Source organism: Cyprinodon variegatus, unplaced genomic scaffold (genome assembly GCF_000732505.1).
Source record: "Cyprinodon variegatus isolate N-32 unplaced genomic scaffold, C_variegatus-1.0 Scaffold75, whole genome shotgun sequence".
Classification (NCBI taxonomy): Eukaryota; Metazoa; Chordata; class Actinopteri; order Cyprinodontiformes; family Cyprinodontidae; genus Cyprinodon; species Cyprinodon variegatus.
The window spans coordinates 1152991-1165806 of NW_015150528.1; the positions used below are offsets into that span (position 1 = coordinate 1152991).

General features: G+C 37.6%; 3 protein-coding genes across 3 annotated transcripts in view; 1 reads left to right on the forward strand and 2 right to left on the reverse strand.

The window, feature by feature from the left end:
• Nucleotides 1-1371: 1371 nt before the first annotated feature.
• LOC107083477 (thiamine transporter 2-like) lies at nucleotides 1372-4840 on the reverse strand. Its single transcript, XM_015372724.1, has 7 exons — nucleotides 4694-4840; nucleotides 3972-4207; nucleotides 3372-3888; nucleotides 2144-2222; nucleotides 1827-2019; nucleotides 1594-1735; nucleotides 1372-1521 (listed from the first exon to the last, which is right to left on the reverse strand). The coding sequence occupies exons 1-7, from the start codon at nucleotides 4838-4840 to the stop codon at nucleotides 1372-1374; spliced, it is 1464 nt and encodes a 487-aa protein (XP_015228210.1).
• Nucleotides 4841-5147: 307 nt separating this feature from the next.
• On the reverse strand, nucleotides 5148-11037 carry LOC107083463 (thiamine transporter 2-like). The gene is made up of 8 exons (XM_015372709.1): nucleotides 10888-11037; nucleotides 10579-10758; nucleotides 9784-9949; nucleotides 9397-9685; nucleotides 8665-8816; nucleotides 7821-8013; nucleotides 5521-5662; nucleotides 5148-5306 (listed from the first exon to the last, which is right to left on the reverse strand). Exons 1-8 carry the CDS (start codon nucleotides 11035-11037, stop codon nucleotides 5148-5150), a joined length of 1431 nt encoding a protein of 476 aa, XP_015228195.1.
• Nucleotides 11038-11899: 862 nt separating this feature from the next.
• Nucleotides 11900-12816, forward strand: part of daw1 (dynein assembly factor with WDR repeat domains 1) — an 11864-nt gene continuing 10947 nt past the window's right edge. Inside the window, exons 1-3 of the mRNA XM_015372710.1 lie at nucleotides 11900-11918; nucleotides 12242-12314; nucleotides 12436-12580. Of these exons, the coding sequence (XP_015228196.1) occupies nucleotides 11900-11918; nucleotides 12242-12314; nucleotides 12436-12580 (237 nt within the window). The remainder of the gene's footprint in view (nucleotides 11919-12241; nucleotides 12315-12435; nucleotides 12581-12816) is intronic.

Genomic DNA, 12816 nt, shown 5'->3' on the forward strand with positions numbered 1-12816 from the left:
CAGCAGTTACTGATCAGGATGTGTGGTTGGCAGAGATGTTATTTGCTCTTTATTTGGCTTTAGATTCATACAAGAGGTGGATGTACATTCCAGTGGGTCCAGGCAGCCCCCTGGGAGGCTGTAAGGTGTTACTTATGCTTCAGCCCAAAATTTTTGAAGGATTTCATAGCCACAGACTTTACAGGCCTACAGTCATTCAATCCAGTGATGCTGGAGTGTGAACTGGAGAGCTCACACTCAGCGGCCAAAAAGCCAAACCAGAGCCCGTGCTCTACTATAATCACACAAAGGTTGGCATGGATGTGTTGGATCAGATGATTAGAAAGTATTCTGAAAGCTCCAACGTGAAGGTGGCTTGTGACCGTATTTTACAATCTCCTGGACATAGCATCTATAAACGCATTGGTTTTGGTCAGGAGCTGTTTGAACATCATGGTCTCATGCAGAGATTTTATCCTTGAACTGGTAAAACAGTTGCATGCAAACCTCATGCGCTTTGCAGTTTACCAACCCCTCCACACATATGATGTTTGACATAAATGTGAAAAGGTAATGTGCAGGAAATGTTTGGGGATAATCAATCAATTTCTGTAAATAAAATTGTAATTTCAAACTTTGAACCTGTGTAGTAAAACAGTCTTAGCATACAATACGGCCTTTATTTCTGAAGGATATCATAGCCACAGACTTAACATGCCTACAGTCATTTAATCCAGTGATGCCGTGTTTCTTGGGGACCAGGATGTCAGTGGAGCATTTAAGACCTCTATAGTTTAGGAGCTTTATCAGTTGATCATGTATATTTTCAAATAAAAAAGAAAAGCTTGTTTCATTCTGTTATTTGGATTCACAAGTTAATGCAAAAAAGAAAAAAAAGGACAGTAATCCAGTAAGTAATGAAGCTGTTGCAGACCTGGAGAGCTTCAGTTACAGACTGCTGCACACAAAATGCAGCAGGAAGAGTTGTCAAAGATTCTTCCTCCATGTAGCTGTAAGACTTTATAACCACCACTGTTCCCAATGACCTAAATAAGTTGTTCCATTTATGCTGATCATTGACAGCAGTTTCCACCTTATTCAGTTAAATAACATGCTGCTGTCATTTTGCACATCCCTGATGCTGCTGCTATTTTTCAAATATTCAATACTGTAAAAATGTCCATAGCTGTATATTGGTTATCTTATTCTCCAGGTGCAGTTTTATATTGTTAAAATACTTTACAGTACAGTATTTTACAGTATAGTTCTTCGTATACATTTTCACATTTATTTGACAATTTTTTTCCATAAGCTCTTTGCTGCTGTAAAACACCAGAATTTCCTCATTGTGGGACAATAAAGGGATTTTATATTCTATTCAGATTAACAATATTAGAATTTGTACTCCTCACAGATTTCAGGTTGTTCTCTGTTTACAGTCGATTGTTTCTTCTTCATTCTCTGTGTTTTACAGACGCTAAAAACTCCCCGAATGGAAAAAACCAGAGAGATGGCTAAAAAGTAGCTGGCATAGATGATAAACTGCGAAAGGAAAACAAAGTCATTAGTGAAAATAACATTTTCGAGTTCATTACCTGTGATTGGGTTTCTTACCTGAGGAACAATAGCAAGGCCAAGCCCCCCACTGTCAACCACAACAGCAGTGATGATTGTCTGCAGAAGCAGGGCTCCAAAGTTGTTGGCCCCAAACACCAGAGCATACCTTTCCATAGACAGGTCGGTGGCGATTTGATACCTTGGGGGGAAATGTTGGTTTTTAGTTTACTACTGCAGCATTAGTGCAGTAAAACAAAGCCCTGAATCAAATCAGAGATGAAGACACCTACATAGCTATCGTTATCAGCAGCATATACAGGCATTTGAAGATAGCGTAAGTGCTGTAGCAGACCCATATGTTGTTAGTGAAAGTCATGAGGAATAGTGCAGCAGCTCCAAGTCCTGAGAAGCCCCCCAAGGCCAGCTCCCCCCACTGCTCCCATCTTACATCTGTGAAGCCTATACCATAGGCAGTTGCTGCACCTAGAAAACAACAAAAACAGTTGAGTGAGCTACAATAGGATGGCGTGACTTCTCTCTCTCTCTCCCTTCTTGCTCTTAAACGTTTTACTCCTGATTGTTTTTTGCTCACATTTATGGAACTTACTTAGCAGGTTTGACGTAGCCTCCACACCACCATTGTAAATACTGAAGTTCTGCGAAGGCTGCACATGCTCCCACAGCACCTGGATAATACATACACAGAGATTATAAGGAAATTCAGAAGTAATCGTCCAATCTAATGCTCTGGGTATTCATTCTATATCAAATCCTAATGTCTGCATTATTGTATCCACCGAGTATGGATTGGGTTGTAACCAAATACATACATAGAGGTAGATGTACACTGTGTAAATTGACAGATAGCTTATTGTTTTTGTCTATTTAGTCATACTTAACTTTTTTCGGTTTAGATTGTAAATATATTTAGATTTGCTTCAAGACATTTTTAAATGTATTTAAAGTCAGAAATCGAAGCATATTCTTTGGTGTTTAGTAGTAAACCATGAGAGGTTTGAAAAGAACTTACATTCTTTACTGAAGTAAAAGTGCAGATTAAACCCCTTTTCTGAAGTAAAAGTTAAAAAGTACAGGTTCATCATTGAGTTTCTGGCTTAAAAGATAAATGATTACTCTAAGTACAGAAGTTTGGTTAATTTCCCTCTTTTGCTCACAGTTCTGTTAGAAAGAGCATAAAGAACACTCTAAATTCACATTTTAGAAAAGATGCTATTGATTAAATTGAAAAGAAATTCTTCATGAGCAGCTGAATCCTTTTGGAACGATGGCATTTATCAGAGCATTAAAGTTGCAAATAACATTACATTTTGAAAAAGAACTTGAAAGATAATCAATGTAATTTTTAAATTTCTAATAAAAGTGGAATGAATAAAGAATGTCTTGCGTCTCAGAATCTGATCAATCATTTTCAATGTTTCCCAGCCCTCTGTTTTCATCCATGTTATCAGTGTTTTTTCTATAAAAAATATGTGCTGCAACTGGACAGATTCTCTGGGCTCCTGATTTTCCCTCTGTTTTGTTGCTTTCGTTATTTTTAGCTTAAAGTAATGAGTAAAAAGTAAAAATATTTGTGTTAATATTTAATGAGTAAAAATAAAAAGTACAGAAAACAAATACTCAGGTTCATTTACCAGAAAAAAAGATAATTAAGTAAGTAGTACTTCTTTATAATCCAAATGTTGTTCAGTTTTTCTGCTAAAAAGGAAAAAAAATAAAAGAGCTGATCATTATGCCTCAACCTTTAAGTTGACTTATTGTTTTCTTGATCCAAGTGCTTTGATTTTTATTGACTCTTTGTTTAGTCAGAGACTGACCTGTACATAGTTGACCGTCTGGTTATATCCACATGTGGCCATTGCCCACCACACAGACCAGTATAACAGCTGTCTGGAGGAATAACACCGGCGGAAATCCCTCCACAGCCCAACAACCACCTGGCTGCAGGATTTTGCACCTTTATTCTCATCTGATTCATCATCTTCATCAACTCCCTGCTCTTGATCATCTTTGTCTCCAAGGGAGGTACTTGATCTTTCCAAGTCATTCTCCTTATCCTCAGATCCATCTCTCTGCCTCTTTGTGCCTTCAGTTGATGCTCTCTCTCCAGAGTCTTTTCTATGGAAGAACATGCTTCTCTTTGGCATGGGCAGGAAGCAGGAGGTAATGAGAGCGATGGCTGTGAGAACCAACGTGAACACAAGGATGTTGTTGTAGGACATGAGGTTGAAGCTGACGAGCAGCTGACCCAGCACTGAACCTACAGTGTATCCCAGGAGCTGGACGCTGCGGCTGTAAGAAGTTGCCTTACGGTATCTCTTCAGATCTACAACACTGTAAGAAATTACAATGTTCAAACTTTCAGGTCTGATCCAACCACAAATAGTAAAAACCAACCAATAGATACAATACAAAACCTGTAGATGTAGGAGAAATAGGCCACCTCGCTGGCTGTAGCCACCCCGTAGCAGAACTGCATGGCCTGCATGGCCGGAACGCTTTCTGTCCATCTCAGGAGAGCCGTGGTGATAAAGAGCATCACACACTGGAGGACCACCACAGGCTTGTAACGCAACCAGTCTGTGAGCAGGAAGACGGGCACCAGCACAGACAGGTAGGAGTATGTCCATACAGGGAAAATCTGACTGTTCACCTGGTGAGGAGATACTATTACACATATATATGTACCGGTTTGGCCAGATCATCATGACACCTTCAGGATTATCTGTTGTTTTATCCCATAATGAAAGAAGCAATATGTTTGAGTAGTTTCCTTAAAATATGTCTCCAAATACCTTTTTCATTTAAAAATAATCAGAAGCAGTCAAAGCAAAGATCATCATTTGGTCTTTACAAATTTTTATAATACCTTATAATCTTAGTATGTGTAGATATTTAGCTTTTGCAAAAGATATAAAAAGATTTTAGCAAAAAATCAACAAGATGGAAAAATTTATCAATAAGTCAAAGCTACAGCTACGAGATTATTTTATTATACCAATGCTTTGGTAATTAACATTTTATTGATACATAAGTATGTGGTATAATCACACATTTTACTATACTTATGATGCTATAATAAAAGTTTCTAATGAGGTGATTGCTGATGTTATTCAGTTGTTTCTCTGGGGTTTTGTACCTGCTCAGTGGTCAGATTCTTGTCCTTCCCTGTCAGGAATGGTATGAGGAAAGGCTCCAGCGGCTTTACCGTGCTAAAAAATCCATAGATACACAGCAAAGTGGTGGGATATCTCCAGTCTGACCTCAGCCTTTTCACATTCTCCATGTTTGCCTGCTTGCTTTTGGTATTTATATGTGCAGAGTCACTTGGTGGCTCCAGTTGCTTTGGTATTGCATACCTTCCAGGTTCAGTCATCCGAGTGCTTGTTTTGCCAATCAATAACCGGGTCAAAGGGTAGAAATGTTCCAGTGATTGTAAACACTTGTCAGGTTTCTGGATAAATCCCTGGGCTAATTCTTATCAGAAAATGTTTGTTTTACAACTTCACTTCCTCTTTAGATTGTGGAATTGACAAAGCAAATAATAAAGAAAACACCCATGAAGACAGCAGTTTTTTTTAGACAAAATCATTTTATTGCTGTTGATGGTCAGTAGAGATCACCTCTACATCCTGCTGTTTTTCCCTTGGTTCTGTTCTATCCAGAGAGCGGTGATGTACCCAGGCTGTGTAGGTCCCACGGATCAGGAAAACAACAGAGATGACACCATAGTAGCTGCCATATATTATAAACTGCAGAGAAAGACAAAAACTTCTATCAGGGTAGGAAAGACTTTTATCAATGATCTATTGCATCACACATATCATCTTGTAATGGCTCAGTATTACCATTAGGTGTCCCTCTATGATCACAAATGTATCCCTGTGTTTTTCAGGTAGGATTAAGCCCCAAAAAGCTGCTATCTGAATAGTTTATATGATAAAATAAGAAGAAATTACAGTATACCTGTGTGACAATGTCCAGTCCCAATGCGGCTTCATCAACAACAATCACAGTGATAATAGTCTGCAGAGCGAGAGCTATGAATGTGTTGATCCCAAACGTCAAAGCATAACACTCCATGGAAAGGTTTGATGCTATCTGAAATCTGCAGAACAAGGAATAGTTTTCTAAATCAGATTAATGGAAATATTTGTGATCAGAGTTACAAGATTACTGGATAGCATCTTCAGGAAAAAAATAAGGTGTGCATCAGTTCACCACCCCCACGCTTTCCCTCAGACTCATGAATCTATTGCATCCAACTTTACACAAACAATAAACTAACATTTTTTTTTATATATCAGTTAGAACTTTTTTGATGAAATTGGATAACCTTGTTTTCTTTTCTCCCTTTGTAGGCTCCAGAACAAATTTTATGTCAACAACAACAAGGCAAAAAAATTTTAAATTATAGAGGGCCCAGTGAAAATGAGGGAATCGTCTGAAACCCAGGTGACAAAAACAGGACAAAACAATATATCCAAAAATATTCATCACATTTCTTTCTGTTTAGGGATTTAGTCTTAGGTAAATGCATGTCTTGCAACTAACACTTAGACAAATGCACCATTATCTTTAAATAAAAACCAGGAAACAAACTGTAAAAAAGTAAACATAAGAGTCACAGTTGACTTTTTAAAAGAGAGTAGTTTTTTTCTGTTAAGGTTAAGGAACTATAATACAAAATGTATTGCTTCAAAATCTATCTTCTTAAAAGTAAAGCATTTAAAAACAGCTCTATGCCAAGTGTAACCCAATTTTAACTGTCATGTCATTATGTATTTAGTTTGTCATATTTTGAGATGTTAATAGAGAGCACCTAAGCTATTGCAGAGTTAATAAAAAAAACTTTTAATCACAAAAACCTGAGCTGCATCAGATTTAAACCTTGCCAAAAAACACTCTGCTTGCATCATTTCAATAGTTGTATTATTATCACTGAAAGTGTTAAAGATGACAGGAAAGCTGATGTTATTCTGGCCTAATTAGAAAAGCTGAATGGCTGTTTGGAAGCTGTGGTACTTCAAATGTTTTTTTGCACCATGGGTACCTTAAAAGAAGGCCATGACATATTGCTATACATTAAAAAAGCTTCATAGGTAAAGACATTGCTGCAATTACTAGTGCATCCCAACAACTGTTTTTCAAAGGAACAAAAATTACAAGGAAAGACATTTAGCTGGTGTGAGGAAACATCCAGGTTCCTAGGGTAGGCTGGCTCAGAGTTGACAGCAGGTGAGTGTTTCCTCATGCATAGAGAGTAAGACTTTTGAAGGTGGTCGTGAGACACAGTGAGAAGGAAGGAAGCAAACGGCAGTGGGTGGCTCTATTGCCTGGCAGCAAGAAAGTTCTGGGTTTGATTCCCAGCCTGTGGTCTTTCTGCATGGAGTTTGCATGTCATCCCGTGTATGAGTGGGTTCTGTCCAGGTACTACGGCCTTCCTTCAGTCCAAAAACATGGCTGTTAGGTTAAACGGCTTTTCAAAATTCTGCTGAAATGATCTTTGCGTTGCCCTGCAACAGACTGGCAACCTGTCCATGGTGCACCCTGCCTCTCACCCATAGACTGCCGGAATTAAGCACCGGCCCCATCGTGACCCTGACGGAATAAGCAGGAGAAATGGATGGATGGACTTTAAAAGAATTACCAGCATTAGACTGCAGAAGGCTTAATGACTGTGGAGAAGAAACGGCAGGCAATGAATAGTCCCGAGATCATCCAAATGTGGGGTTGTTTCGAATGGAATGGACTGCTAAACCATTGCATCGATAAACAAATATATCAAAACATCCTCCAAGTGTACCACAGACGCAAAAATCCAGAAGTAACAGAAAAAAAACAACATATTTTACTAAAGAAAAAGCTGGATGGCAAATCCTGCCACAGGGTAGAAGTAACAACAATGTTTCAAGGATCCAATATTGATGTTTTTCACTACCGGCTGGAATCTCACCGGTTCCTAATAAACGCCATATATTTCTTTAAAAAAAAAACTTTTATGCTATCTTGGACATGCTGCAAACCGCAGTACATCAAAGAAACATCTGAAGAGCAGAGCTAACAACACTGCAAGAGTTAGATTTGTGTATTTTCTCATTCTCAGAACCTCTGGCCCAAAATTGAATAATATTTATCTGTTCCAGGTATATTTTTATACTACATATTAGCAATGCCATTTTTTCTTCTTTTTTTTTTTTCCATATAAAGGCTTTTTTTTAACCCAAACTTTAGTTGAGAAAAGAAAGAAACCACATTGAGCTTACATTGTGATGGTAATGAGAAACATGTAGCAGGATTTGAATATGACATATCCAGCATAGCATGCCCAGATACTGCTGGTGAACGCCATCAGATACACAGCACCTGAGCACACGGCCGAGAACAGCCCCAGTGCCAGCTCTCCCCACATGGCCCAGTTCACCCTGATGAAGCTCACAGAGAAAGCTGCAGCAGCACCTAAAACACAGAGGTGAAATGTGAAGCTAAGAGCTACTTGTACCATGCATACCCTCCCTGCTGTGATTCATTAATTTACCCTAAAGGCATCATCTGTTTCCTCACGCGTTGACAGTCAAAAAATCGTCAGCAGATCTCCTCGACCTGGTTTGATAAACCTCATGCAGCATGCACTTAGTACCTACCATCAGCAATAATCTGACAATCCATTAACTTTTGTCTCTCTCTTTAATTGAAGCAATTACTCTTCCTTCCTTCACGCTGAGCCAGGCTGAGCAGGAGCCAAAAAGAACCCTGTGCTGCTCAAAATCAATACACATTTTCCATTTAATCAGTTGCCACATATAATCAGCCCCAATGCGCTTGTCTTTTTGTTAATTGCAACTTTTATATGTCTTTATGTTATCAGGTGTGGGAGCTTTAAACATCCTGAAACGTAACCATGGAGATGTGGAGCTCTGTTCTCCCCCTGCAACGATTTAAACTCTTGACCATAGTTTGCAAAGCAGAAAACCTTCAAGCAATTATTTCGGGACCTTTTTTCTAGAATTAAAATCTACTATATAAGGTACTTGTCTGAATTACACCATAACTCTGTAAATTCAAAGAATTTTCAAAAGCTTGTAGTGAAAATAAAAACAACAGTCTCACCAACAACAGAAGATACAGCTTCTACTGCTCCATTGTAGATAGACGATGTGGCAGACGGTTCTATATGGTCCCACTTGAGCTGGATGTAGTTAAAGATCTGCATGTAGCCAGCTGTGGCCAAAGCCCACCACAGGGACCAGTACACTAAATGCCTGCAGTGAGACAGCTGATTATGGTGTCGGTCGGTATTGTTGAAGAAAAGAATGTCTTTAAAAGACCTTCCTCTGTTTTCATTTTTATTATACAATCTAATATTTCTTAATATTAAGTTTTTCTACCTATGTGACATCTCAGGACAAATTAGTATGTAATTATGACATAGAAAGTAATGTATAAACAATTTCTAACATTTTCTCAAAAGAAGAAAATTTGGGTGGAAGTTCACCTTTAAGCAAAGGAAACAAACAGGGATTTAGATCCAAACATGTTCCTGCATTAGAATGGCCCAGTGGAAGTTTCCACCTATATTCATTTAAAATTCATGGCAAAACTACAAAACTGATTTTCAGGGACAATTTCTAACCAATAGGGGTGAGCTTTTGAAAGAAAAAGTAAAAGGAACATGCATATTAAAAACATTTATAGTCTTCCTTTCACTTCACATTTATGCACTACAATATTTTGATCTATCAAATACTTTATCCCAAAGAAATACTGTACATTTGTTTGGAACAAAACATGACAACTTTAAAAGGTGTTGCTTATATAGAAGTCAGTGTAAGAGAAACACACCTAGAAGAGTAGGATTCTTTGAAGCTTTTCCAAAGTAATCGACATGCTGTGGTTACATTTTCTCTGCTGCACCAGCCAGTAACCTCCATCTTCTCTTCATCCAAGGATTCTCCCTCCTTGTGTGAATCTCTTCGTGTGTTGAGTGACCCTTCATTTTGCGAATGGGAGTCCACAGCCTTTTCCCCTTTGAAGAACATGCTCTTTTTGGGCATTGGCAAAAAGAAAGAGACAAGAAAAGCTATGCAAACAATGCCCAGAGTTAAAGCGTTCAAGTAGAAGTAATCCACTCCTGTGAATTAAGAATGGATATTAATCAGTATTTGCACAACCTTTAAACTCGCTTTTTTTTCTGTACCTTTACATTGTTTAAAATCAGTACCTTCATACCTCCAAGGGAGACAAGCATTTGGCCAAGACTGGCACCGAATGTATATCCTGTGAGCATGGCACTGCGCAGGTAACTTGTAGCCCTTTGATAATGCTTTAGAGGAATGACGCTGTAAATATAAGAGAAGTAGGCCACTTCTGTGGAAGTCACCACTCCAAAGTTGACCTGTAAAGTATGTTTCTGTTTCTCTTAATGTGTATTTGTAATAAATAATTATCAAATGCATTAAACCTTTAGTTTATATTGCTGATAAATGCTTACTCAGAACCAAAGCACTGTCAGAATATGATCCATAAAAAAGCAAAAAAAAAAACCCTAATTGTATTGAATGCATATTTGTTAAGGCTTACATTTTATTGCACCTGTGAAGCCAAGTACCTTTAGATATGACATACCGGTAGTTAATTGATAAAAGTCCTAATATTTGTAATAAAACCTTTTTACAAACATGGCTGTTCTTTAAAGGCCTCAAAGGTTTGTTAGAAATGATTAGTGGACAAAAACAATCATGAGGGCCAAGGAGAAAATCAGCAAAGGATTTGGAGAGTTTTAATGCTGTGTTAGGTTTTAAAATAAATTCAGAGAAACATTAGAAAGTTTCTCGGTAAATCTGAAGGACATAAATAGATCCATAGGTACGGTGAGAGGATCTATTGACAGGATTACTATTAAAGTACTATTTTAATTAGTCTAGTGACAAACCTTTAATTCTCTTAACAGAAATGAAGGCTTGGAGATAACATTAACTCATTAATTCTGCAGTACAGCTGCTACAAGGCTGTCATCCTACTGACCTGAAGGAAGGTCATTGCTGGCAGCCCAGGGGCAAAAGATAGCAAGAGGTAGTTGCTGACGAGAAAAAGTCCTTGTACTATAATAACAGGCTTGTATTTCAGAAAGTCTGTCAAGAGAAACACAGGGAAAAGAAATGCCAGGTAGGAGTACGTCCAGATAGGAAACAGGTAATTGGTCACCTGCAGGAGAAAAACAACAAAGACAGGGATGCTGGGTCCAACAAAACTTAGGGTAATTATCCAGATAAGTAACATTTTCTAATGGTGTGCAGGATTCTATGCAGTACAACACGTGTTTGCAATACATACCACCTCCTCAGATATGTTCTTGTTTGGTCCAATGAGGTAAGGTGTCAGGAAGGGCTCTGCTACTCGACAATTAGCAAGAAAGCCGTAGATGGACAGTACTGTGGTGGGATAAGCCCATCCAGAAGACTTCAACTTTGCCCAACAGCTCATAATATCAGCAAAATTTCACACAAATGAGTCTGAAAAATATTTTCAAGATGAGTTACCCTGTCAGATGTCCACTATCCCTTAAGTGTTTCTATTTCTTTTGAAGCTAATCAGATGATCCCAGTGGTTGGAATATACACACAATCTTTATGAGCAACACAAACCCTAATCAGCAGTGGGTGTATGTGCAGACTTTGACCTGTTAGTGGAACACAAGACTTGGCAAGTTGTAAGTAAATAAGTACAAGTCTTAATTGTATGGAAGACTATATGTTCACTACCTTCCAAACACAATTCTACCTAGAATGTTCTTCTACAGCACATTTCTAATGAACTGCAAAGTAGTTATTGGAATCATATAAGAGATCCTGACAAAGTGGACTAATTCTTGACTGTGAAGTTGATGCATTATGATACATACCTTGACTTTAGGAGTAAAAATCTGATGAGAGTTTTCACACAGCTGTAAAGTATTTTGGTGCACGTGTCAATGTGTCTTTACCAGCTATTCACACCTAGAGAAAGACATTTTTTCAGATTCTTCTTTAGAAAACAGTCAGACTGAACATTAATTATTAAATAAAATCTAGGTAAAAAAAACTATAATGTTAAAAAATGTGAATTTTTAAATTTATATTAGGTCTTTCGTAAGGCGATGCAATATAACACTAGTCCCTCTTGGATAAAATTGTTACAGATCCTTAAATTCAGAAAGTAGTAGAAAAATATTTCAAACAGAAAGCACAACTTGCAAAAGATTAAAAATTGTATGATATGGACCAACATAAACACAGTCTTACTTTGCTAATTGTTTTTGCATTAAGATCCTCTCATTGTCCTTCCATTATTGCCCTTCCTTGTGCGCATGTGCTGTGGTCGCCATGGTAACCTTTTGTTGTCTGTGGGGCCGAGATGAAACTTAAGCGATTTTTTCTCAGATATTACCCACCAGGTAATGATCATTTGTTATTCGAGCTTAAAAAAAATTTAGTATAAGTATAAAAAATGAACATTGGCGTGCTGTGTAAAAATGTTTTCAACTGTTGAGCTTTCCTGGGTTTTTTTTTTTGTTACCGTTTTCTACCAAACACTTGGGGTTTAGGTAAAAATTTGTGTTTAGTATAAGTTCGAAACACAACCAATGTGTTTTTTTTATTATATATTTTTAGTTATTGATTGTTTTTTGTGGTTTTTTTTTTTTGGCTAGGTATAATCCTGGAATATGAGCAATCAGGCTATCTTAGAACCAAATCGATCGATCTTCTTGATCTGACACCCGAGTGCGTGAGTTTGGTCATTCGGTGCTGGGTTTGATACGTTGTTTTTATTAGTTAGTTGTTGTTCTTGTTTTTTTTTTTCCCTAGAAAAATTATGTTTGTTAATATTGTTCACTCTTGATAGAACAAACCCGGATGAGGTGGTGTCAGAAATCAAACAATCAGAGCCTCTGATCACAGAGTCCCGGGCAGAGCAAGTCAAGGAGTTGGTAGTTCGACTCCAACAGAAACGGAATCAAAAGGAACGCCACAGGTTCTGCTTCTGCAAGGTCTGCTCTGTTCTTTTCACAAAATACAATAAATCAATATCAATAGGATCAATTTTTCCCATCATTAGTAATACTGAAGCTGCTTTGACAAATAATCAAAATTTCGTTTTATTTTTATGAAAAATATTCTGATGTTTATCAGTTTATTTTGAAAACTTATTGTGTGTGTGTGTATGTGTGAGTGTATATATATATAATATATATATACTTTATGTATATACATTTATAATATACAT

Coding starts and splice junctions, on each gene's coding strand:
- LOC107083463 (XM_015372709.1), bottom strand. CDS start 11,037: ATGAGCTGTTGGGCAAAGTTGAAGTCTTCTGGATGGGCTTATCCCACC. Junction 9,950..10,578: donor CAGCAATGACCTTCCTTCAG/GTCAGTAGGATG, acceptor CATACTTTACAG/GTCAACTTTGGAGTGGTGAC. Junction 8,014..8,664: donor AGCTGTATCTTCTGTTGTTG/GTGAGACTGTTG, acceptor TCTGTGTTTTAG/GTGCTGCTGCAGCTTTCTCT.
- LOC107083477 (XM_015372724.1), bottom strand. CDS start 4,840: ATGGAGAATGTGAAAAGGCTGAGGTCAGACTGGAGATATCCCACCACT. Junction 3,889..3,971: donor TATTTCTCCTACATCTACAG/GTTTTGTATTGT, acceptor AATTTCTTACAG/TGTTGTAGATCTGAAGAGAT. Junction 1,736..1,826: donor CTGCTGATAACGATAGCTAT/GTAGGTGTCTTC, acceptor TTTCCCCCCAAG/GTATCAAATCGCCACCGACC.